At 43.5% G+C, this 24,067-nt stretch overlaps 2 protein-coding genes across 8 annotated transcripts in view; one reads left to right on the forward strand and one right to left on the reverse strand.

Moving 5' to 3' along the window:
• The first annotated feature begins 73 nt into the window (after positions 1-73).
• Positions 74-11,076, forward strand: hebp2 (heme binding protein 2). Its single transcript, XM_071413152.1, has 5 exons — positions 74-221; positions 404-539; positions 700-835; positions 7,128-7,308; positions 7,501-11,076. Exons 2-5 carry the CDS (start codon positions 462-464, stop codon positions 7,682-7,684), a joined length of 579 nt encoding a protein of 192 aa, XP_071269253.1. The 5' UTR covers positions 74-221; positions 404-461; the 3' UTR covers positions 7,685-11,076.
• Positions 11,077-12,364: 1,288 nt separating this feature from the next.
• nhsl1b (NHS-like 1b) overlaps positions 12,365-24,067 on the reverse strand; it is a 164,292-nt gene continuing 152,589 nt past the window's right edge. For all 7 annotated transcript variants that reach the window (XM_071413144.1, XM_071413147.1, XM_071413151.1 and 4 more), the window contains 2 exons: positions 21,931-22,054; positions 12,365-15,187 (listed from right to left, as the gene is read on the reverse strand). In XM_071413144.1, coding sequence (XP_071269245.1) covers positions 14,521-15,187; positions 21,931-22,054 — 791 coding nt within the window. In that variant the 3' untranslated portion in view covers positions 12,365-14,520. The remainder of the gene's footprint in view (positions 15,188-21,930; positions 22,055-24,067) is intronic.

Here is a 24,067-nt window from a genome sequence, read left to right on the forward strand (position 1 = left end):
ACAAAAACTCTGGGCAGCCAATCAGGATTCACGTTTTTCTGTCGTTGCTACGTAAATATCATGTGACCGAAGAGATTTTGTAACAACAAACGCACCACTCCCCCAATGACCTCGCCCTCCTTGTTATGAAACACCTAATTTTTGACCACTTTGTAATTTCAATCCAGGAAAACCGATAAATACATAGCTAGCACGTTGCCACACCAGTGATTTCGAAGAAGGTAAGGACTGTCGTTTTAGACGCTTTATCTCGCTAGCTACCTGGTTGTGGGGAGAGGCAAGTTGTTGTGAACATTGACTATCTAGGAACGGGTTGTGAATTATTGATTTTAAGTTATAACGTTAGTTGTTTTGTGGTATGATCAGCGAAGTTGTCTTATCATAGTTTTACCTTTTTCTTTAGCTTTGAATTTCAAGTATTGAATGAGAAGGACTTTAGGACTGATCAGAAACCTCCCACAATGCTGAAAACAATTGGGCAAGCTCTTTTTTCGACTACTTTGCAGAATCCAAAGTTTACACTTAACGAGAAGAATAAGGTTGGTGGTTCTTAGTACCCAGTCAGCTTAGATATGGATACACCTTTTCTGGTTGAACAAGTGCAATTTTACAACAACCGTGTGTGTGTGTACACTCAATCACACCTAGTAATTTCTATCCTCCAATTGTTTGTGTGTGTGTGTGTGGGGGGGTGTTCAGGCTCCTGACTATGAGGTCCGTACCTATCAGACAACCAACTGGATAAGCACTACTCTGACTGGTATGGAGCAGCAGGCTGCGCTAAGCACTGGGTTCCGACGCCTGTTCAACTACATCCAGGGCAACAACCACAACAGTGAGTCACACTTCCAGTCATTAGGTGTTAGGCTACTAACTTCTTAGAAACAAACATGCTTACAGGCACTTCAACTATTGCTCAGTTGGTAGAGCATGGCGCTTGCAATGCGAGGATAGTGAGTTTGATTTCCAGGACCAACCATACATAATATGTATGCAAGCATGACCAAGTTCCTTTGGATAAATTTACACTGAGTGTACAAAACATTAGGAACACCTTCCTAATATTGAGTTGCACCCCCTTTTGCCCTCAGAACAGCCTCAATTTGTCGGGGCATGGACTCTACAAGGTGTCGAAAGCATTCCACAGGGATACTGGCCCATATTGATTCCAATGCTTCACACAGTTGTCAAGTTGGCTGGATGTCCTTTGGGCGGTGGACCATTATTGATATGCACTGGAAACTGTTGAGTGTGAAAAACCCTGCAGCATTACAGTTCTTGACACAAACCGGTGAGCCTGGCTAGGGCTGTGGCGGTAATTACATTTTGTCAGCCAATTATTGTCATGCAAAAGACTGCTGGTCTCACGGTAATTGACTGTTAATTAACATGAACACCTTTAGCATTTCCAGGCTTCCACACATACAAGCTGCTGATGTGCACCTTTGGAACATCTACATAAAAAAGAATATATATATATATAAAACACAAGAGTTACACATGGGATAAACAAACATACAGTCAATAACTCAATAGAAAAATCTATATACAGTGTGTGTAAGGAGGTAAGGCAATAAATAGGCCATAGTAGCGAAGTAATTACAATTTAGCAAATTAACACTGGAGTGATAATGTGCAGATGATGATGTGCAAGTAGAAATACTGGTGTGCAAGAGAGCAAAAAAAGTAAATAAAAACAATATGGGGATGAGGTAGGTAGTTGGATGGGCTATTTACAGATGGGCTGTGTACAGCTGCAGCGATCGGTAAGCTGCTCAGATACCTAATGTTTAAAGTTAGTGAGGGAGATATGTCTCCAACTTCAGATATATATATATATATATATATCAATTTAACATACACCATCACAATAAATCCATTATTTATTGTAGTCGGGTCTAAAGAAATATTATATGAAGAAAATATATTTCAGAATATCAGTTGGCCTACTGTATCTGGCTATGCTCCATGCCAACGGCTGTAGGCTAGTTAATTTAGCTGACAAGATATGCTTATAAATCCCGTGCATTTATTTTATGAGTTTATAGTAAGAAGATTATAATTGATCTTAGCTATAAAAAAAATGAAAGGATATTTTTTTCCCATTACTGAGCGTATGGCATGGCTATATTGAGCGTAAAAATGATCACTTGAAACAGGTCCTATATGCTAGATTTAGAGTTATTTGGCAACTTTAGTTGTGAATGAAACAAACCTTAGAATGTCTTAGAAATCTAATTATATATGGGCTCCCGAGTGGTGCAGTGGTCTAAGGCACTGCATCGCAGTGCTAGATACAGCCTGGTTCGAATCCAGGCTGTATCACAACCGGCCGTGATTGGGAGTCCCATAGGGCGGCACACAATTGGCCCAGCGTCGTCCGGGTTTTGCCGGTGTAGGCCGCCATTGTAAATAAGAATTTGTTCCTAACTGACTTGTCTAGTTAAATAAATGTAAAAAAACAAATATGGGCTGCATGGAGTGACTATAGGCTATTGATGATTTGAGGAAGAAGCAGAAAAAGCTTGTGCTCTGTTCCTTGCCTCAGGCTGCACATCTGTTCTCTCATCAACTGATTTTCACCCATCAGACTATTCTCAATTTAATCTTGTCTTTACTGATATGTCAAATTAGTTTCAATTTAGAATGGCCCATTATCAAATGGGCAGGGGGAAAATGTCTTCTGTATGGACTCGAATAGGGAATTCTGTATAGCTAAAGGTAATGTGTTCAATTAATTATGAAAATACAAAACAATCCCTATTACTAGGCTGTTCAAAATCAAATTCACTAATTGTATACTAACTGTAAGCCGCCCTGCACAATCAATGAATCAACAGCATGGTCTAGGGCTATGGGTTCTCTCCCAGACTCATGGATATATATATATATATATATATACAGTTGAAGTCGGAAGTTTACATACACTTAGGTTGGAGTCATTAACTCGTTTTTCAACCACTCCACAAATTTCTTGTTAACAAACTATAGTTTTGGCAAGTCGGTTAGGACATCTACTATGTGCATGACACAAGTAATTTTTCCAACAATTGTTTACAGACAGATAATTCACTATCACAATTCCAGTGGGTCAGAAGTTTCCATACACTAAGTTGACTAGTAGCCTTTAAACAGTTTGGAAATTTTCTGAAAATGATGTCATGGCTTTAGAAGCTTCTGATAGGCTAATTGACATAATTTGAGTCAACTGGAGGTGTAACTGTGGATGTATTTCAAGGCCTACCTACAAACTCAGTCCCTCTTTGCTTGACATCATGGGAAAATCAAAAGAAATCAGCCAAGACCTCAGAAAGAAAATTGTAGACCTCCACAAGTCGGGTTCATCCTTAGGAGAAATTTCCAAACGCCTGAAGGTACCACCTCCATCTGTACAAACATTAATACGCAAGTATAAACACCATGGGACCACGCAGCCGCTATACCGCTCAGGAAGGACACGCGTTCTGCCTCCTAGAGATGAAAGTACTTTGGTACGAAAGTGCAAATCAATCCCAGAACAACAGCAAAGGACCTTGTGAAGATGTTGGAGGAAATGGGTACAAAAGTATCTATAGCCACAGTAAAACGAGTCCCATATCAACATAACCTGAAAGGCCACTCAGCAAGAAAGAAGCCACTGCTCCAAAAAAAGCCAGACTACGGTTTGCAACTGCACATGGGGACAAAGATTGTACTTTTTGGAGAAATGTCCTCTGGTCTAACGAAACAAAAATATAACTGTTTGTCCATAATGACCATCGTTATGTTTGGAGGACAAAAGGGGGACACTTGCAAGCCGAAGAATACCATCCCAACCGTGAAGCACGGGGGTGGCAGCATCATGTTGTGGGGGTGCTTTGTTGCAGGAGGGCCTGGTTCACTTCACAAAATAGATGGCATCATGAGGGAGGAAAATTATGTGGATATATTGAAGCAACATCTCAAGACATCAGTCAGGAAGTTAAAGCTTGGTCACAAATGGGTCTTCCAAATGGACAATGACCCCAAGCATACTTCTAAAGTTGTGGCAAAATGGCTTAAGGACAACAATGTCAAGGTATTGGAGTGGCCATCACAAAGCCCCAACCTCAATCCTATAGAACATTTGTGGGTAGAACTGAAAAAGCGTGTGCGAGCAAGGAGGCCTACAAACCTGACTCCGTTACACCAGCTCTGTCAGGAGGAATGGGCCAAAATTCAACCAACTTATTGTGGGAAGCTTGTGGAAGGCTACCCAAAACGTTTGACCCAAGTTAAACAATTTAAAGGCAATGCTACCAAATACTAATTGAGTGTATGTAAACTTCTGACCCACTGGGAATGTGATGAAAGAAATAAAAGCTGAAATAAATCTTTCTCTCTACTATTATTCTGACATTTCACATTCTTAAAATAAAGTGGTGATCCTAACTGACCTAAGACAGGGAATTTTTACTAGGATTAAATGTCAAGAATTGTGAAACTGAGTTTAAATGTATTTGGCTAAGGTGTATGTAAACCTTTGACTTCAACTGTAGTTTGGAGCGTAAGGTAACCAGTCCATCTAGTGTGCATAATAATACAGTTCACACTCAAGTATGTATCAAAGAAATCTTACATAATTTTTTTGTTTTTCTGCAGTGCATAATATGCAGTAGACTATGTATTGTATAATGACATCATTTTAATTCTGTTTTTTTTCCTGGGCCTCTGCTCATATGCATCAGCTCTAATATGCATATGGGTGTTTTTAATTAATCATCACCTTAGAAAGCGCTGTCCATTTCGTTTAAACTGTTTCAACCTGCTGTTTAACTTATTTCTTCAAATTGATCATCACAGTGAGGTGAGTTTAAAAAGTACTAGAGGCTGTTTTGATGATGTGTGTGATTTGATACTCGATTGCATTTGCACCATTCTCATAAGTGACGACAAGTGCGATTATGCATGTAACGCTTTATTATAAAGGTGCATTATTATGGTGAAAATGATCTTCCTCGAACTTAAAACCCCGTTAGTCTGTACACCATTTTATAAATCAGATTGATGTGCTTCATTTTAAGAAGTTATTTGGCCACTTTAGTTCTGATACAAAACTTATCAAAACATGTACAGTACCAGTCAAATGTTTGGACACCTACTCATTCAAGGGTTTTTCTTTGTTTACTAGTTTCCACATTTGTAGAATAATAGTGAAGACATCAACACTATGAAATAACACACATGGATTCATGTAGTAACCAAAAAAGTGTTAAACATTATTATTTATTTTTTTAGATTATTAAAGTAGCCACCCTTTGCCCTGATGACAGCTTTGCACACTCTTGGCATTCTCTGTTCATCCCAAACCATCTCAATTTGGTTGTGGTCGGTGATTGTGGAGGCCAGGTCATCTGATGCAGCACTCCATCACCCTCATTCTTGGTCAAATAGCCCTTACACAGCCTGGAGGTGTGTTGGGTCATTGTCCTGTTGAAAAACAAATGATAGTGCAACTAAGTGCAAACCAGATGGGATGGCGTATCGCTGCAGAATGCTATGCTGGTTAAGTGTGCCTTGAACTCTAAATAATTTACAGACCGTGTCACCAGCAAAGCACCATCACACCACCTCCTCCATGCTTCATGGTGGGAACCACACATGCGGAGATCATCCGTTCACCTGCTCTGTGTCTCAAAGACACGGTGGTTGGAACCAGAAATCTCACATTTGGACAGATTTCCACCGGTCTAATGTCCATTGCTCATGTTTCTTGGCCCAAGCAAGTCTCATTTTCTTATTAGTGTCCTTTTAGTAGTGTTTTCTTTGCAGCAATTCGACCATGAAGGCCTGATTCACGCAGTCTCCTCTGAACAGTTGATGTTGAGATGTCTGTTACTTGAACTCTGAAGCATTTATTTGGGCTGGTATTTCTAATAAACTTATCCTCTGTAGCAGAGGTAACTCTGGGTCTTCCTTTCCTGTGGTGGTCCTCATGAGAGCCAGTTTCATCATAGCGCTTGATGGTTTTTGCGACTGCACTTGAAGAAACCTTCAAAATTCTTGACATTTTCCGGATTGAATGACCTTCATGTCTTAAAGTAATGATGGACTGTCGTTTCTCTTTGCTTATTTGACCTGTTCTTGCCATAATATGGACTTATTTTACCAATTGCCCTATCTTCTCTATACCACCCCTACTTTGTCACAACACAATTGATTGGCTCAAACCCATTAAGATGCAAAGAAATTCCACAAATGAACTTTTAACCAGGCACACCTGTTAATTGAAATGCATTCCAGGTGACTACCTCATGAAGATGGTTGAGAGAATGCCAAGAGGGTGCAAAGCTGTCATCAAGGCAAAGGGTGGCTACTTTGAAGAATCTCTCATTTAAAATATATTTTGATTTGTTTAACACTTTTTTTGGTTACTACATGATTCCATATGTGTTATTTTAAAGTGTTGATGTCTTCACTATTGTTCCACAATGTAGAAACTAGTAAAAATAAAGAAAAACCCTTGAATGAGTAGGTGTGTCCAAACCATACTCCGTTCAAGGCTTAAAAATAATTATTTAACCTGTCACCTCTGCCTTCATCAACACTGATTGTAGTGGATTTAACAGGTGACATCAATAAGAGATCATAGCTTTCACCTGGTCAGTCAATCATGGAAAGAGCAGTTCCTAATGTTTTGTGCACTCAATGTATGTGACACACAGCTCTGTGAGCTTAAATACTGTATTTACAGATCATGTAGGCATTTCTAAAAAACAACAACATTAAAACGACCCTACAGTGAAGTAGGAACTAGTGCCAGACGAAAGAGGGCAAAGTGTGTCTCAAATGATAGCAGGTGCACATATATTTTTTACGAGGGTGTTGTGCATCATATTTTTGTGTGTTTAGGGCATGTGACATATGGGCAGTAAGTACATAGGGCAGGTGTGTTGTGTTGGCTGTCGTGGCTTTAGTGTCTGTTTAGAAAATGTGATATCCTTACCATCTAATGTCTCTGTCAGAGACACATGGCCAGTATTCAAATTAGGGAGTCACTATCTGTGTCACTGTGTGTGTCTGTCATACCCACAGTCTAACTGCCTGTGCCTGGTCCTGGTTATGTGTTGAGTATCTGGCCATCTATCTTTGGCTTGTGTGTGTCTCAGAGGAGAACGTGGAGATGACAGCTCCAGTGACGTGTCTGGTGGACCCTGGGGCTGGCCCGGCCTGTGAGACCACCTTCACAGTGTCCTTCTATATCCCAGAGGAGCACCAGGCCGACCCGCCCCTGCCCAGCGACCCAGAAGTCTTCCTGGAGAACAGAAAGGAGTTCACTGTGTTTGTCAGGTAATGGACCAATACAGGTTTCACTCACAATAGCACCTGCTGACGTTTGAAATGTGAGGCCGTATAGGGCCAGCAGTTAGTGTTCATGAACACATCTGTGAGTACTAGACCATAGACCACGGCACCAGTATCCTTTCTTTCCTTCCCTCATAAAAATATATCCTTCGTCATGCTCCCTGTCTTTCCATGCAGGACGTATGGGGGTTTCACCAACATGCAGAAGAGCCGTGAGGAGCTTCTGAATCTGCTAGAGAGCCTCCAGAGGGACGGGGCACGCTACAAGGACATGCCCTACTACGTCTGTGGCTATGACAGCCCCTTCAAACTAGTCAACCGCAGAAATGAGGTCTGGATCCTCCAGAAGACAGAGCCATAGTAACGGTTCAAAGGGGTCCCTGCCTTTCTCCTCGAAGTATGCACTTGAACACTCATTTATTTAGAAGTATTGGATTGGTGTAGGCATGGACTAGTATAGAGGGAGTTCCGATCAGATTCACTTTATATCAGTGTATGCTGCTGAGAGGAGGATGGCTCATGATAATGGGTTGAACAGATCAAATGGAATGGCATCAAACACATGGAAACCATGATGTGTTTGACGTATTTGCAACTATTCCGCTCCAGCCATTACCACGAGCACATCCTCCCCAATTAAGGTGCTAGCAACCTCCTGTGCTATATATACAAAAGTATGTGGACACCCCTTCAAATTAGTGGATTCAGCTATTTCAGCTACAAAAATTGAGCACACAGCCATGCAATCTACATAGACAAACATTGGCAGTAGAATGACCTTACTGAAGAGCTCAGTGACTTTCAATGTGGCACTGTCATAGGATGCCACCTTTCCAAGTCAGTTAGTCAAATGTCTTCCCTGTTAGAGCTGCCCCAGTCAACTGTAAATGCTGTTATTGTGAAGTGGAAACGTCTAGGAGCAACATGGCTCAGCTGCGAAGTGGTGGGCAACACAAGCTCACAGAACGGGACCCCCGAGTGCTGAAGCGCGTAGCGTGTAAAAAACATCTGTCCTCGGTTGCAAGACTCACTTACAAACTACCTCTGGAAGTAATGTCAGCACAATAACTGTTTGTCGGGAGCTTCATGAAATGTGTTTCCGTGGCCGAGCAGCACACAAGCCTAAGATCACCATGCGCAATGCCAAGCGTCGGCTGGAATGGTGTAAAGCTCATCGCCATTGGACTGGAGCAGTGGAAACGTGTTCTCTGGAGTAATGAATCACGCTTCACCATCTGGTCCAACGGAATAATCTGGGTTTGGCGGATGCCAGGAGAACGCTACCTGCCCGAATGCATATTGCCTACTGTAAAGTTTGGTGGAGAGGAATAATGGTCTGGGGCTGTTTTTCATGGTTTGGGCTAAGCCCCTTAGTTCCATTGACGGGATGAAGGGAAATCGTAACACTACAGCATACAATGACATTTCAGACAATTCTGTGCTTCAAACTTTGTGGCAACAGTTTTGGGAAGGCCCATTCCTGTTTCAGCAACAAAATGAGGTCCATACAGATGGTTTGTTGAGGTCGGTGTGGAAGAACTTGACTGGCCTGCACAAAGCCCTGACCTCAACCCCATCGAACACCTTTGGGATGAACTGGAATATCCACTGCGAGCCAGGCCTAATCTCCCAAAATCAGTGTCTGACCTCACGAATGCTCTTGTGGTTGAATGGAAGTCCCCGCAGCAATATTCCAACATCTAGTGGAAATCCTTCCCAGAAGAGTGGAGGCTGATACAACAGCAAGGAGGGAGCAACTCTACTAATGCCCATGATTTTGGAATGGAATGAAATGATCGACGAGCAGGTGTCCACATACTTTTGGTCATGTAGTGTAGCTATCTTAAAACAGTCTATTAATTTTCAATCTGTGAGGGGGAGTCAACAGGTGCACACATTGGGGAGGAAGGTAAGGAACTGAACAGCATGGCACCCATTCCCACTATGATTAGAAAAAGATATGCAGCTTTTTGGAGCATAATCACAAGTGCCTAAGCAATGTCTGTGACCTTTTGTAATAATGATAGTACAGTAATAAGCTTTCCATTAATACTTAAAGAAACTTAGAAACGGAGATGTCAAGGAGCTTTTTAGATGCTGTTAATATTGAGGTCACTGAAGGGACTGATGATGTACTGTATCTGCTATTTGAGACATTTCTTTCTACTACATTGTATACTACAAGGGACTTCAAAAATAATTGAACTCAATTCCGTTAGATGCTGGCATGACAAGCACTCATATAAGCTAACATTAGCACTTCTTCAGAAAAGGAAATGTACGGGGAAGACCTTTGAACTTTGACACTGAATTCCTGACTCACTTAACTTGTTTTAAGCTTTTCAACTTTTATTGTGCTCTTTTACTTTGTACTTTTCATTGTAGACACCTTGCATATTCAAACTGCTAATTAATGGTGGCAACTATGTACATTTTACGGAGGACTTGGCAGTGTGGCTTAGCTCTGAGGGCTGCGTTGTATGACTAGACATGCTTATGGGCTATTGCTGAACTATGGATCACTGTGAGAAAGACTCAATGATGATGTGAAAATGTAATGTGTGTCTGCATCTTGTTGACACATTTGTTGGGATATTATGATGTAAACTGATATTAGGTTGTGAAAGGGACAGAAGCTGGATCAATGGAAAAATGTATTATACACTGTGTAGAAAACATTAGGAACACCTGCTCTTTCCTTGACAGACTGATCAAATCAAACTTTATTTGTCACATGCGCCGAATACGACAAGTGCAGACTTTACAGTGAAATGCTTACTTACAAGCCCTTAACCAACAGTGAAGTTCAAGAAGAGTTAAGAAAATATTTACCAAGTAGACTAAAATAAAAAGTTACACAATAACAATAACGAGGCTGTATACAGAGGGTACCGGTACCGAGTCAGTGTGCGGGGGTACAGGTTAGAGGTAATTTGTACATGTAGGTAGGGGTGAAGTGACTATGCATAGATAATAAACAGCGAGTAGCAGCAGTGTACAAAAAGGGAGGGGTTGATGTAAATTGTCCGGTGGCGATTTTCGTAATTGTTCAGCAGTCTTATAGCTTGGGGGTAGAAGCTGTTAGGAGCCTTTTGGTCCTAAATTTGGCGCTCCGGTACTGCTTGCTGTGCGGTAGAAGAGAAAACAGTCTCTGATCTGGTGAAAGCTATGATTCCTTATTGATGTAACCTGTTAAATTCACTTCAATCAGTGTAGATGAAGGGGAGGAGATGGGTTAAAGAAGGATTTTTAAGCCATGAAACAATGGATTCTATATGTGTGCCAATGAGGGTGAATGGGAAAGACAAAAGATTTAAGCGCCTTTGAACGGGGTATGGTAGTAGGTGTCAGGCGCACCGGTTTCTGTCAAGAACTGCAACGCTGCTGGGTTTTTCACACTCAACAGTTTCCTGTGTGTCTCAAGAATGGTCCACCACCCAGAGGACATCCAGCCAACTTGACACAACTGTGGGAAGGATTGGAGTCAACATCCATGCAGAACTCTTTGGACACCTTGTAGAGTACATGCCCTGACGAATTGAGGCAAAAGGGGGTGCAACTCAATTTCAGGATGGTGTTTCTTATGTTTTGTACACAGTGTATATTGTGTTACATTCTTTACTATGATATATACAATTATTCAAAGAAGGAATACTTTATACATCCACAATCATGTAATAGTGAAATGTTTTAATTGATGTACTATTTTACAATCAATATATGTAAAACGTGATTAAATACATTTAAAATGTCTACTTTCATGGAGTAGTCTGTGTTTGGGCTTTAGTTCCTGAGAGCAGTGCTTTTGGAGGTTGAAATCCTTAGGTACACAACAAATCTGTATGTCTTACAAACTGAAGGTCATGACCCTTCACAGCCAGCTGAAATCCTGTTTCATCCATACCTTTCGCTCCCCCGATCTCTCTTTCCTATCCTCCTCTCAGTCAGGTCAGTGTATGTGTACTCATCTTTATTTTTAGGAGAATTGTTCCCAATATCATGTTCAGACGGTCAGCAGAACCGGGGCAGGACACTGCTGTTGTCACTGCTGTTTTGTCTGCTGCTGCTTAGTCAGAAACCTGTCCCATGCCTTGTGGCTTTGTGAGACTTCAGATCTTTTCACTGGTTTCAATCAAATTGTATTTGATACCATACATTGAGTATATTAATTGCACAAGGAATTGCTTCCCACCCAGTTTTTTTAATTACTTATGTACAGTAAATTATTGAACCGTTGAATAAATTATGCATATTGGAAAAAACAGTAAAGAATTCTATGTAAAGATGTTGAGTCAAGGTTTTATAATGAAGAGCATTACCAAGTCAATAGGAAGTGTCCCAGTACCATGATCTTATATCTGAAGATGGGTTGGCTGACTAGGGTCGGTATGGGGTAGTGACACTTGCGTATTGGAAAGAGGGCAGGCACAGCATGTCACTGGAATGATGATGGGAGGGAGAGAGGCGTCGCATTGATTGATGTGACAGTGAAATGTTGGGACTGCTGTCTGGAATATTAAAGGGGAGATGGAGTAACACAGTTAAATATTCAAGTGGTGTGGGCTACCAGTCAGCCCAATGATGTGTGTATGTGTCAGAGTGGGTGAACTGCTAAAACTAAGGGTGCTTTGTTGTTCTATATAGCACCATTTCATATAACAGTGTGTGGATTGGTGGATATGCCGAGCCAGTGTCCCTATGGAGATAACTTGGTCTCTATTACAGAAACCAACATGTCTTCATGTAATATTAGAAGAGGTGACATTTATGCAGTGTCACTATATGTCACACAGTTATGATGGCACAACAGTGGAATATTATGTGACACCAGGTGACGCAGAGTTCTAACGGGACGTACAGAGGTGAGAGGCATAAGGGATGACCTGGAGGAGGAAGTGGGGGCTAAGTGATGGCCTCTGAAGTTTTCCGGATGACAGAAGACAGTGGGTGTCATGGCAACGGTCCTAATGAGGCGGTGATTTGGGCGGCGGGCTGGCAGATGGTCGTGAATCACACAGAGGTAGAGAGAGAGACGAGACACTAAATATCAACATGTTTTATTACACAGACATATACACAAGAGGTTAGCCTGCCTGCCTCCTTTACATCCACTGTCTCCCCCACCTTTATTTCATCCCTCTCCTCCCCTCCTCCTTCCTCAGCAAGCTGAGATTGAGACTTCATAAACTCCCATCATGAGCCGGACTGAGACGAGCTCTGAATCATGGCTGGGTCTGAACCCTGCGAGACCCATTGGTCACAGGTGATTAAACCTGGGCTGTTACAGGCTCTACGAGGGTAGGAAGAGTCACGCTTGTCACCTCCTCTATGACACATCAGGTCAGATTTACTGAGCTTTTGCACCAGGGTGGAATATTTTTGTTAACCACTGTTGTACCTCTTTAGGTTTTTAATACCACTATAAATGTTACAATATTTGCTCTAGCTTTGTAAACCTAGCCCGTGAACTGTGGTCCAGGCTCTCCACTTATTCCTGCACCTCTCGATTCCTCCCTGCCCCAAACCTTTCCTCACCTCCTGATCCCTCCCCACCCCAAACCTTTCCTCACCTCCCGATCCCTCCCTGCTCCAAACCTTTCCTCACCTCCACCTGACTGCTGGTTGTCTGGGGCTGGAGTACTGACTGCTGGTTGGCTGGGTGTTAGAGTACCTGACTGCTGGTTGGCTGGGTGTTGGAGTACCACATCCTCACTATTTTAAAATAAATAGTCTACAAAATGAAAACACTCCCTTTCAACAAGGGCTCAAAAAAATTACAAAGTCTTTCAAAACTTTTTTTTAACAAAAAGAACCATATAAAACTGCGCAAGAGAGAGAAACCTAGTAGAAACGTAAACTGTGTGATGGTAATCCTAAACCCTAGAAGGTCATCTCATCAAACTCCACAATACTGGACCTCGGTCAATAGGTCCGGTCCAGTACGGCTAATCACAGATTCAGATTGTATCCATATTAGCATAAACAGCAGGCTACATTTAATTGTTTAGCTCTTTGGTAACCAAAATGATCACAAATAAAAATGACAGTTTATAGTTAATATTTTTTCATTTGACTTTTTTAAAGATTAATTCTTAATTCCCAAACATGTGAGGGAAAAGGAGGATACCTAAACACAGGCTTAATGATAAAACAATTCTAAACACATGGTTTTAAAATTACACAAACAAAGAAAAAGGAAACACATATGGACAGTGCAAATCTACAAACTAAAATTCCAAAAATCCAAGGTTTTCCAAACCTCCATATTAAATCCATCATATTGGCTGTGTGTCTTGTGTAGAATAGACCTAGCCATTGTCCATGTGCGTCTCTTCACCGGCCTGTCCCTATGGGGCAGAGTCACGAGCCCTCTGCACTTCCCCTTGACCACTGAAAGTTCCAGCCCCTGCAAACCACACACTTCAAAGAGCAGATAGAAAACTTGACAAAAACCAAAGCTGGAGCTGTGTCCCGGAACCATTTGGTGTACCGTTCTGTTACTGTTTGCCACATGTTCTATATTGTTTTACCATACATACTCACAAGCAATGGTATGTTAAGACTCAAGATAACAGGAGATGAACAGCAAGCAGAGCAGAAATACACTGCATTTAAGCCAGCCCCTAGCACACCTTCAAGTTCCACATTCCACCGCCTGACTAACTAATGGCACCACTGCAGCCAAAATAAAAACAATTGTCACTTTTCAATACCTTCATATCACCTTAGCTTTTCACTTAACCTTAGAGAAACCTAAAAACTACAGGAACCAACCCTGAATACAATCAGCACCTCTGAAGCTCTAACAGGAATATTTTTTTTATTAAAACGAGCAAACAAACAAAACGGGAAAATCAGTCTTTGGAAAAAAACAATGATTACTTTTTTTGTAACACAAACAATGGGTTATCAAAATTAAATGCAGAAATGTGATTGAGGAAAATTAGTCTTGAAAAGCTGCAGCTGAGTCGGTCTCCACTTCAGACTAAGAACAGTCCGGTCAGTCTGAGGGCCAGTCAGGTCCGCTTCCTCAGAACCAGGTCCAAAATCTACAGGATCTGGAACCAGGGGTGGTTGGAGCCAGGGGTGGGGCTCAGGGGGCACATGAGTCTGTGGGGGGGCCACCATTGGGCCCACCCCTCCCCGGCGACCATGAGTGAGTTCAAGTCCCTGTATCCAGGGGGCGGTCCCTTCTATCTAACTACTGCTCTCCTCAGATAAAGTGCCGTTGGAACCCTGGAGCAGGGGGAGGGGCAAGGGGCAGGGCTGGCTGTCAGGGACGTCTCCGCACTCTGCGCTCTCAGCTAACTCTCCCTCACGCTCGCAGATGACCGTCATAGGGCTGCTCAGAATGCGGTTGCGGGCGTTGTACTTGCTGCTGGCAGCAGAGGGCGGCGTTCGCGATCGCCCGTACTTCATGCCGCTCAGTGATGATGATGGGGAGGAGTAGGACAGGCCCTCGTTGCGGGCCCACTCCTCTGGCGCCCTCTTGCTGCGACCTGGGGAAGCGCAAGGGCTGTGTGGTGTTGTCGGCGACGATGGTGAGGATGGCGGGTCCAGGGAGGACTCGGAGCGCGTCCTTTGGAAGCGCGGGTCTGTGCAACGCAGCATGTCAGCGGCCGACATTCGGAAGCTGGTCTCAGAGCGGCTTCCCTTCTTCAGGAGCAGAGCCTTGAAGGTGTCGCTGCTGGTGGCAGACTTACGCAGGTTGCGCTGAATGGAGCCCGTCTGCCTGCCCATGGACAGCGAGGCTACTAGGCTGGGGGAGGCGCCCGTGGGGGTGACGGGGGGAGACGGACAGGGGGAGTGGCCCTGCGGCTTGTCCTCCTCAGACTCCTTACGACCCAGGACCTTCCGCTTGGACCTAAGGGTAGAGGAGGAGAGCCTGGTTAGAGACATTAAGCTAAGGTTGGAGTGATGGATATATAGGAGAACAGGGTTAGTGATATTGAGCAGGCTGGGTAGGAGGACAGCGGGTACAGGACATATACAGAGGGTGGAGGAGTAGAGAGGGAGCGCATGGTTGGAGACTGTCCAGAGTCCAGACCAAAGCTCAGAAGCAATTCTTCAAACACATCTACTCAGATCAACACTCAATGAAACAGCCTCTACTACTCTATGGCTCAACCAATGATGGAACATCAGTACTAACTTTTATTTTTAAAACAAAGCTTTCTTCTAATAAGACATGCCAGTTGGCATACACACCCCTTCTGAACATTGTCCCAATTCAGCCATATGTCAACAATGCCCCCAGCAATCCCAGGGTGCATTGCTTCAGAAGCCTAGAAGAAGCGAGGATAATCTAACATAGAGGGAGTGAGTGGGGCTGGGAAGCGGGGGAGGAGAGGGCTGGTGCTTTTAAATATTTTATTCAAATGCGAAAACTGCACACATTGCAACTCTACGGGAACGCTAAGAGGTGGCACAATGGAATTCATCAACAACACTAACTGGGAAAAGTGCCCAGAGCTTTTTTTTAATCTAAAGACAGTTCAGCCTCCTTGCCAGCAGGGGCTGCCATTCTACTCCTCCACACCACCATGTCTACCTACCATAGACTCACAAAAGTAGAAATGCGTTCCTTAGTCATAAGCGTTGTGCTAAAGCCGTGGCTAGCAGTGGAGATCAGATGAGCGCAGGGGAAAACAGCATAATTAATCTGAGTCCAGGGGCTGCTTGGGGATTATGGCGCTAATCCAGCGCTAGCGTTACTGCAGGGAAGATACAGGACCGGCCAATTACAGTAATGGGCTACTTGCCACGCCAAACCTCTCTAGGCAAGGGGCGCTCAAACGCTCACTCTGCATTCCCCCGCTGCACCAGGGAGGAAGAAGAAGAGGTGGAGCTAGAAGAGTGTGGAGGACAGACAGTGACATGACAGAAGGGATTTAATGACATAGAGGAAGGGTGAATGAGGCAGACAGACGCAACATTTAATCCTTCAGATCAGGTCCAAAGACAGAGAGGTTTAAGTAAATCAACTGTCTTTAACAGAGAACAAGAAATAAAGACAAGCACGATATGTCCATGACAGAGAGAGAGAGATCCAGATATGAGAGAAGACTGGATAGGAGTCTGTTAGTTGAGGCTGGGATGTTTGAGGGACTGTGGGGTCCCATGAGAGTTCCAGCAGTACATTAGCCCATAGGTTATAGCAGCAGGGTTACGTAATGTCACTCTCTCTCTCTCACACCTGATTTAACCAGGCACAGGCAACACCACATCTAACTCCCCAGACTGATGTTGTTCTTTTGACACACACAAACTACAGAGATAAAGGACAAACACAACGAAGGTGGTAAGGTGAGAGAAAAGGAGTGGGGAGAGAGAAAATGAATGTCAGAGAGACAGACAGAGCAAAGGGAATAAGAGAAAGACAGATGGAGAAAAAGGGAAATACTGATCCAAAGTATGAAGAAATACAAACACACACAGGTTTTGAGTGGTGCATCGATTTCTCTCTCTACAATGTTTGATTGTGAGAATCCCTCTTTCCCCGGCTGTGGTTGTGATAACAATCCATTCAGGTTTTAATCACTCTCCCTCCATTTCTCATCAGTTACTGAGTGAGTGAGAGGGAGAGAATGCAGAGAGGAATAGAGTATAGAGGGTAGAGGGAGAGAATGCAGAGAGGAATAGAGTAGAGAGGGTAGAGGGAGCACAAGGCAAACAGTGCCGGGTTTACCTCTCGTCAGCAGTAACAGCTGGTGCCCTAAGGTCTACATATACACACTGTAGGCTTCCCTCCTTCACAAGGCCTAACTTGTCTTTGCCTCTAATATACCCCACAAAGATATTAGTTAGGAGAAATCCACCAGGAAAAGTAAAGCCCACAAATGCACACACAAAAAAAAGCCAGTAGAAATAAAATCCCCTGAAATGAAATCCTGTGATTCTCGGGAGCTCTCTGAGCATCATACCGCTGCACGTGACCAGGATATATATACACACACACACACACACACACACACACACACACACACACACACACACACACACACACACACACACACACACACACACACACACACACACACACACACACACACACACACACACACACACACACACACACACACACACACACACACAGGTTGGCTGCGTGAGCAAATGATGTGTGTGTATGCTCCATTGAACGCATGCACATGTGTGAGAACGTAGAGAGTACATGCAGACTGGAAGAGCAGAGTGTACGAGAGAGAGAGTTAGAGACAGAAAAGCTCTTAAGTGAAGCCTCTAACCTAGATCAGGAATGTGGCTTCTGATTTAGGTTCAACTAGCTCAATAATGAATGAACCATCAGCTTTTCATTCACTAAGAAGAAGTAGCAACAGTCATCAAAATAAAATAGTTAAAAGGTTTAAAAAAAAATAATGCAACAGTTGGACACTGGATGAAGATACTCCAAAACGTATAGAATGTTTTTAATCCATCAGATAATGACTGAATTATAGCACATAAAACATTTTACTGGCTCGGATAATTAATGAATGGAGTTCAGGGATTTTCGTGGGAATTCAGGTATAACATATTGTTAAATGTACGCTTTTTGTTGTTGAATGCACTTATACACTGAGTGTACAAAACATTAAGAACACCTGCTCTTTCCATGACATAGACTGACCAGGTGAATCCAGGTGAAAGCTATGATCCCTTATTGATGTCACTTAAATCCACTTCAATCAGTGTAGACGAAGGGGAGGAGACAGGTTAAAGAAGGATTTTTAAGCCTTGAGAAAATTGAGTGTGCCATTGTGTGTGCCATTCAGAGGGTGAATTGGCAAGACAAAATATTTAAGTGCCTTTGAACGGGGTATGGTAGTAGGAGCCAGGCGCACCAGTTTGAGTGTCAAGAACTGGAACGCTGCTGGGTTTTTCATGCTCAACAGTTTCCATGTGTATCAAGAATGGTCCATCACCCAATGGACATCCAGCCAACTTGACACAACTGTGGGAAGCATTGGAGTCAACATGGGCCAGCATCCCTGTGAAATGCTTTAGACACCTTGTAGAGTCCATGCCCCGACAAATTGAGGCTGTTCTGAGGGCAGAAGATGGGGTGCAACTCAATATTAGGAAGGTGTTCTTAATGTTTTGTACACTGTGTAACAACATTTTCTAATGGTAGAAAGTATTTAAAAAATATTTTGTGATAAAATAAAGAAAATCATGTGCCTCGTTTGCATATACGAATATATTAACATAATGGAATTAAAAGGGATGAAACCACCAAAAACGTGTTCTTTCTATGCCTTCCTGCACTCACCTGCACTGTCTAGACTGACTCATGGATTACTGTTGTTGCCAAGTTCTGTTACATAATTCAATAAGTGTCAATAGCAGGATACCCTCGGATTAAAAATCAACACGCTTGGCTCTAAATTACATCAATCTATGCATACTTTATATTGTTTGCGAGATCAGACATAATATCACTATAATCCGAGTGTTCATTTTAGCCAGTTCATTTGTAAAAATGTCAACTGTATTAAATTATTACTTTTTTCAATTCCACAAAAAATGAACACCCATCAAAACAAAGTTATATTTGTTCTCTTTCTTGTGATATACAGTGCATTCGGAATTTATTCAGACCCCTTCCCCTTTTCCACATTTTGTTACGTTACAGCAGGGGTGGGCAAACTTTTTGGCTCAAGGGCCACATCGTGATTTCGAAATTCAACAAAGGGACACATTTTTTGGGGGACCAATTGTTTGTTAAAATCAATTTGCGGGGGCCTCCCGAGTGGTGCAGTGGTCTAAGGCACTGCATCGCAGTGCTTGAGGCATCACTACAGACCCGGGTTCGATTCCAGGCTGTGTCACAGCTGGCAGTGACTGGGAGACCCATGAGGCGGCGCACAATTGGCCCAGCGTCGTTCGGGTTAGGAGAGGGTTTGGCAGGCCGAGATTTCCTTGTCCCATCGAGCTCTAGCGACTCCTGTGGCGGGCCTGGTGCATACAACCTGACACTGTCGCCAGGTGTACTGTGTTTCTTCCGACACATTGGTGCGGCTGGCTTCCGAGTTAAGCAGGCATTGTGTCAAGAAGCAGTGTGGCTTGGCTGGGTCGTGTTTCGGAGGACGCACGTCTCTCGACCTTCGCCTCTCCCGAGTCCATACAGGAGTTGCAGCGATGGGACAAGACTATAACTACCAATTGGATACAACAAAACTGGAGAGAAAAAAAGTATACATAATTATTTTTATCTTTATAATTTTTTTAAAATGTCTCGCGGGCCGGATTGAAGTGCCCGGCGGGCCGGATACGGCTCGTGGGCCGTACTTTGCCCTCCCTTGCATTACAGCCTTATTCTAAAATGGATTAAAAGAAACATAATCCTCATCAATCTAAACACAATATCCCATATGACAAAGCAAAAACAGGTTTTTAGAAATGTTTCAAATTTATGAAAAATAAAAAACGGAAATACCTAATTTCCATAAGTATTCAAGCCCTTTGCTATGAGACTCGAAATTGAGTTTAGGTGCATCCTGTTTCCATTTATCATCCTTGAGATGTTTCTACAACTTGATTGGAGTCCATGTGTGGTCAATTATATTGATTGGACATGATCTGGAAAAGCACACACCTGTCAATATAAGGTCCCACAGTTGACAGTGCACGTCAGAGCAAAAACCAAACCATGAGGTCGAAGCAATTATCCGTAGAGCTCCGAGACAGGATTGTGTTGAGGCACAGATCTGGGGAAGGGTACCAACAAATTTCTGCAGCATTGAAGGTCCCCAAGAACACAAGGAGAGTTTACACAGTGGCCTCCATCATCCTTAAATGGAAGAAGTTTGGAACCACCAAGACTTCTTAGAGCTGGCTGCCCAGCTAAACTGAGCAATTGGGGGAGAAGGGCCTTGGTCAGGGAGGTGACCAATAACCCAATGGTCACTGACAGAGCTCTAGAGTTTCTCTGTGGAGATGGGAGAACCTTCCCCCAAAAATGTGCAAATAGCACATGACAGCCTGCTTGGAGTTTGCCAAAAGGCACCTAAAGGACTCTCGGACCATGAGAAACAAGATTCTCTGGTCTGAAGAAACCAAGATTGAACTCTTTGGCCTGAATGCCAAGCGTCACGTCTGGGGGAAACTTGGCACCATCCCTACGGTGAGGCATGGTGGTGGCAGCATCATGCTGTGGGGATGTTTTTCAGCGGCAGGGACTGGGAGACTTTTCAGGATCAAGGGAAAGATTAACGGAGCAAAGTACTGAGATTCTTGATGAAAACCTGCTCCAGAGCGCTCAGGACCTCAGACTGGTGCGAAGGTTCACCTTCCAAGAGGACAACGACACTAAGCACACAGCCAAGACAACGCAGGAGTGTCTCTGAATGTCCTTGAGGGGCCCAGCCCGAGCCCGGACTTGAACCCAATCAAACATCTCTGGTGAGACCTGAAAATAGCTGTGCAGCGACGCTCCCCATCCAACCTGACAGAGCTTGAGAGGATCTGTAGAGAAGAATAGGAGAAACTCCCCAAATACAGGTGTGCCAAGCTTGTAGCATCATACCAGAGGCTGTAATCGCTGCCAAAGGTGCTTCAACAAAGTACTGAGTAAAGGGTCTGAATCCTTATGTAAATGTGATATCAGTTTTTTTATTTTTAATATATTTGCAAACATAAAAAAAAAAAAAACTGTTTTTGCATTGTCGTTATGGTGTATTGTGTGTAGATTGAGGAGGGGAAAAAAGTTGTTTTATCCATTTTAGAATAAGGCTATAACGTCACAAAATGTGGACAAAGTCAAGGAGTCTGAATACTTTCAGAATGCACTGTAAGTGTCGAGACAATGCGTTAAATCCCTGACGAAGCTTTAGTGTTCTTATAGATGCAACGGATAGACAATGTATTCCATTAAACCCATTTCAGCCATTACCAGGGTGTGTTTGCACCCCTCAAACACAGGAAATAGATAACTGAAAAACACAGATCCTCAGGTGGGCGGGGCATGTTCATTGCTAAATTAAGCTACTAGCTACCATCTACCATCCCTTCAACAGCACACATTAACTACTACTGGATTTCCTTCCCAGTGAGCCCGTCTCTAACAGACACGTTACAGAGAAAAGCTCTCCACTGCCTGGCTGCCAGACCCAGAGACATCTGCCTACCGCCTGACGAAAGTACAAATCAAATTGAATTGTATATGTCACAAGCTTCATAAACAACAGGAGTAGACTAACAGTGAAATGCTTAATTATGGGTTCTTTGCCAACAATGCAGAGTTAAAGATAAAGATTTTTTTTAATAAAAAAAGGACAGCCTGGCTAAACTTATGTGAGAGAGAGGATTGATGGGCTGTGGAGAATGGCAAGATGAAGGGAAGGTACAGGGGTTAGGATGAGTGTCATGCTGCATTTAAGCAATGCGAGAGAGAGAGAGAGAGAGAAAGATAGAAGGAACAGTAAGAGAAAGCTATATTTCAGTGGGGTGGTTGAGGAGGATAGGAGAGGGATGAGAGTGTTGTGAATATGAGAGAGAGTGAGAGAGCGAGACAGAGAGAGCTGGGTGAGGAGGTTAGAGGGGTATGGGGAGTAAATAAATGGAGAGTTGAGAGATTAACCGAGAGGAGGAGACTGTGCCATTGCGTACCTGTGGATGGCAGCGAAGAGGTCCTCGGTAGTTCGGGGGCGTGTGGGGGTCACCATATCCCCCCGCCTGTGGATCCTGGGGGCCGGTGAAGACTCAGGAGTGCTGCTTGAATCAAACACCTCACCTAGGAGACACACACATATTAGACACACACACACCTTAGAAACACGTTACACACGCTGATGAGAGAACACATACACAATACATACACACCGACTGAGGAACAAATACAAGCATTACACAGCCCTACAATAGTCAAACACTTCACCTGGTAAATGAAAACACATGCACACAGGACACACGTCACACAGACAGCAGCTGAGGAGCAAGCTAACACACACACATAACCGATGGTCGGATATCCCGCAACAGTAACCTGAGTGACTGGCTTCTTACATTCTCTCCCGCTCTCTTTCTTCTAGTTGAGCTTCTCTCCTCCTCCTCCCTTGCTCGCTCGTGTCTGCACTTCGACTGCCTGTGCCGCTGCAGGCGATCTCATGTTACGCTCTCCCCCTCCCTCCCTCCCTCCCTCTCTCTCTCCCCACATCTCCCCTCCCCTCCTGTACAGTGGGTCCCTCCCCCTACTCTCCACATTCCCCCGCCTCCCTCCACTAAACAGACCTCCCACTAGGACAGATGCCCCCTACCTCCCAGAGAGAGAGAGGAAGTGAAGAAAGCGAGAAGAAAGCGAGAGAGAGAGAGAGAGAGAAGAAAGCGAGAGAAAATAAAGCGAGAGAGAGAAGAAAGTGAGAGAGAGAGAAGAAAGCGAGAGAGAGAGAAGAAAGCGAGAGAGAGAGAAGAGAGAGAGAGAGAGAGAAGAGAGAGAGAGAGAGAGAGAGAGAGAGAGAGAGAGAGAGAGAGAGAGAGAGAGAGAGAGAGAGAGAGAGAGAGAAGACAACTGGACAGAGAGAATGACAGATGAAAAAAGAGGAGTACAGTATAAAATAGATACTTGGACATAAGAATGGATGGGGTGGACAGAGGGAAGCAGACAGAGGGAAGCAGACCGAGGGGGAAGCAGACAGAAAGTCCAGTAATAGAAAGGAGATAGAGACATAGATTAGAATGAGACAGTGACAGCATAAAACAAACCAGAACAAGAGAAGATGAAGTGAGGATGGAGATATTTTTTTGTTGCGTTTATTTCACTTGCTTTGGCAATGTAAACATGTTTCTCATGTCAATAAAGCCCCTTTGAATTGAATTGAGAGAGCTGATAAATCCAGGCATCTGCCGCAGTGCTGTCCCTCACTAAGCTGAGCTCTCACTTAGGGGAAGAGGAGGAGGCAGGCAGGTATGATGCCTCTCTGGCTAGCTCAATGACACAGAACAGACAACAACCAGGTGGCACCATGCTACATTAGCACTAAATGGGAAAACTATGTTTTGAGACCATTTATCTTTAGGGCACTGTTTGCAGAGACAATTAGACCCAATGATTATACTTAAAATCCCCAAATGTGACACAATTTAAAATCCCATAAAGTGGCCAGTCCGGACTCCCGCCAGCCCTGATGGCAGCTTCTTCTAGATGTAATTCAACTCTCACAACAAGTTCAAGATCCAGTTAAAACCAGAGATCCAGGGAGGCCTTCCCTGTGCATCCTTCTAGCAAGATCCTAAACCTTTGATCACATTCAATAAAGGGAATCTGTATTGTGTTGCTAACCTTGCCTTCAGTCTAAACCTTTTCTATACCTTCACAGTCAGAGAGACAGCAGGCAGTCTAAGACTAGCTTAAGGGAAGCTGGCCCCAATACCTGCCCTTTGTCCTGCCTTGAAGTGGGATTTGAAGAAGGACCAAGGGACAGCTGGAAACCCCAGCTAAAGCCCCTAGCCTTAAGCACAGCTAATGTCTAGCAATGTAACCTCTCTCAACTGCCTTTTACCTCAGCCAACGCAAACTGTCAGCACAGCTAACAAACACCTGCCACCAGTCAGCACTGAATTCAGTCAGCACTGAATAGCTGCCAATGATGACAGACTAGACCTCGAACTCAGAAACCAAAAGTTTGATTGTAAGCTGCCTCAATGTCATTTACAAAACAGATGTCCCATTTTGTTTCTTCAAAACATTCAACTTTATCTGAATTTAATTAGTCCTTTTTTGTTAATAATATAAATGAAATCTAACTCA

Source organism: Salvelinus alpinus, chromosome 8 (assembly GCF_045679555.1).
Source record: "Salvelinus alpinus chromosome 8, SLU_Salpinus.1, whole genome shotgun sequence".
Taxonomy (NCBI): Eukaryota; Metazoa; Chordata; class Actinopteri; order Salmoniformes; family Salmonidae; genus Salvelinus; species Salvelinus alpinus.

Bases quoted from the DNA above. Each gene is read 5' to 3' on its own strand.
- hebp2 (XM_071413152.1), top strand. From the start codon at position 462: ATGCTGAAAACAATTGGGCAAGCTCTTTTTTCGACTACTTTGCAGAAT. The intron at 540-699 runs GTTGGTGGTTCT...GGGGGTGTTCAG, and splicing joins CACTTAACGAGAAGAATAAG to GCTCCTGACTATGAGGTCCG. The intron at 836-7,127 runs GTGAGTCACACT...TGTGTGTCTCAG, and splicing joins CCAGGGCAACAACCACAACA to AGGAGAACGTGGAGATGACA.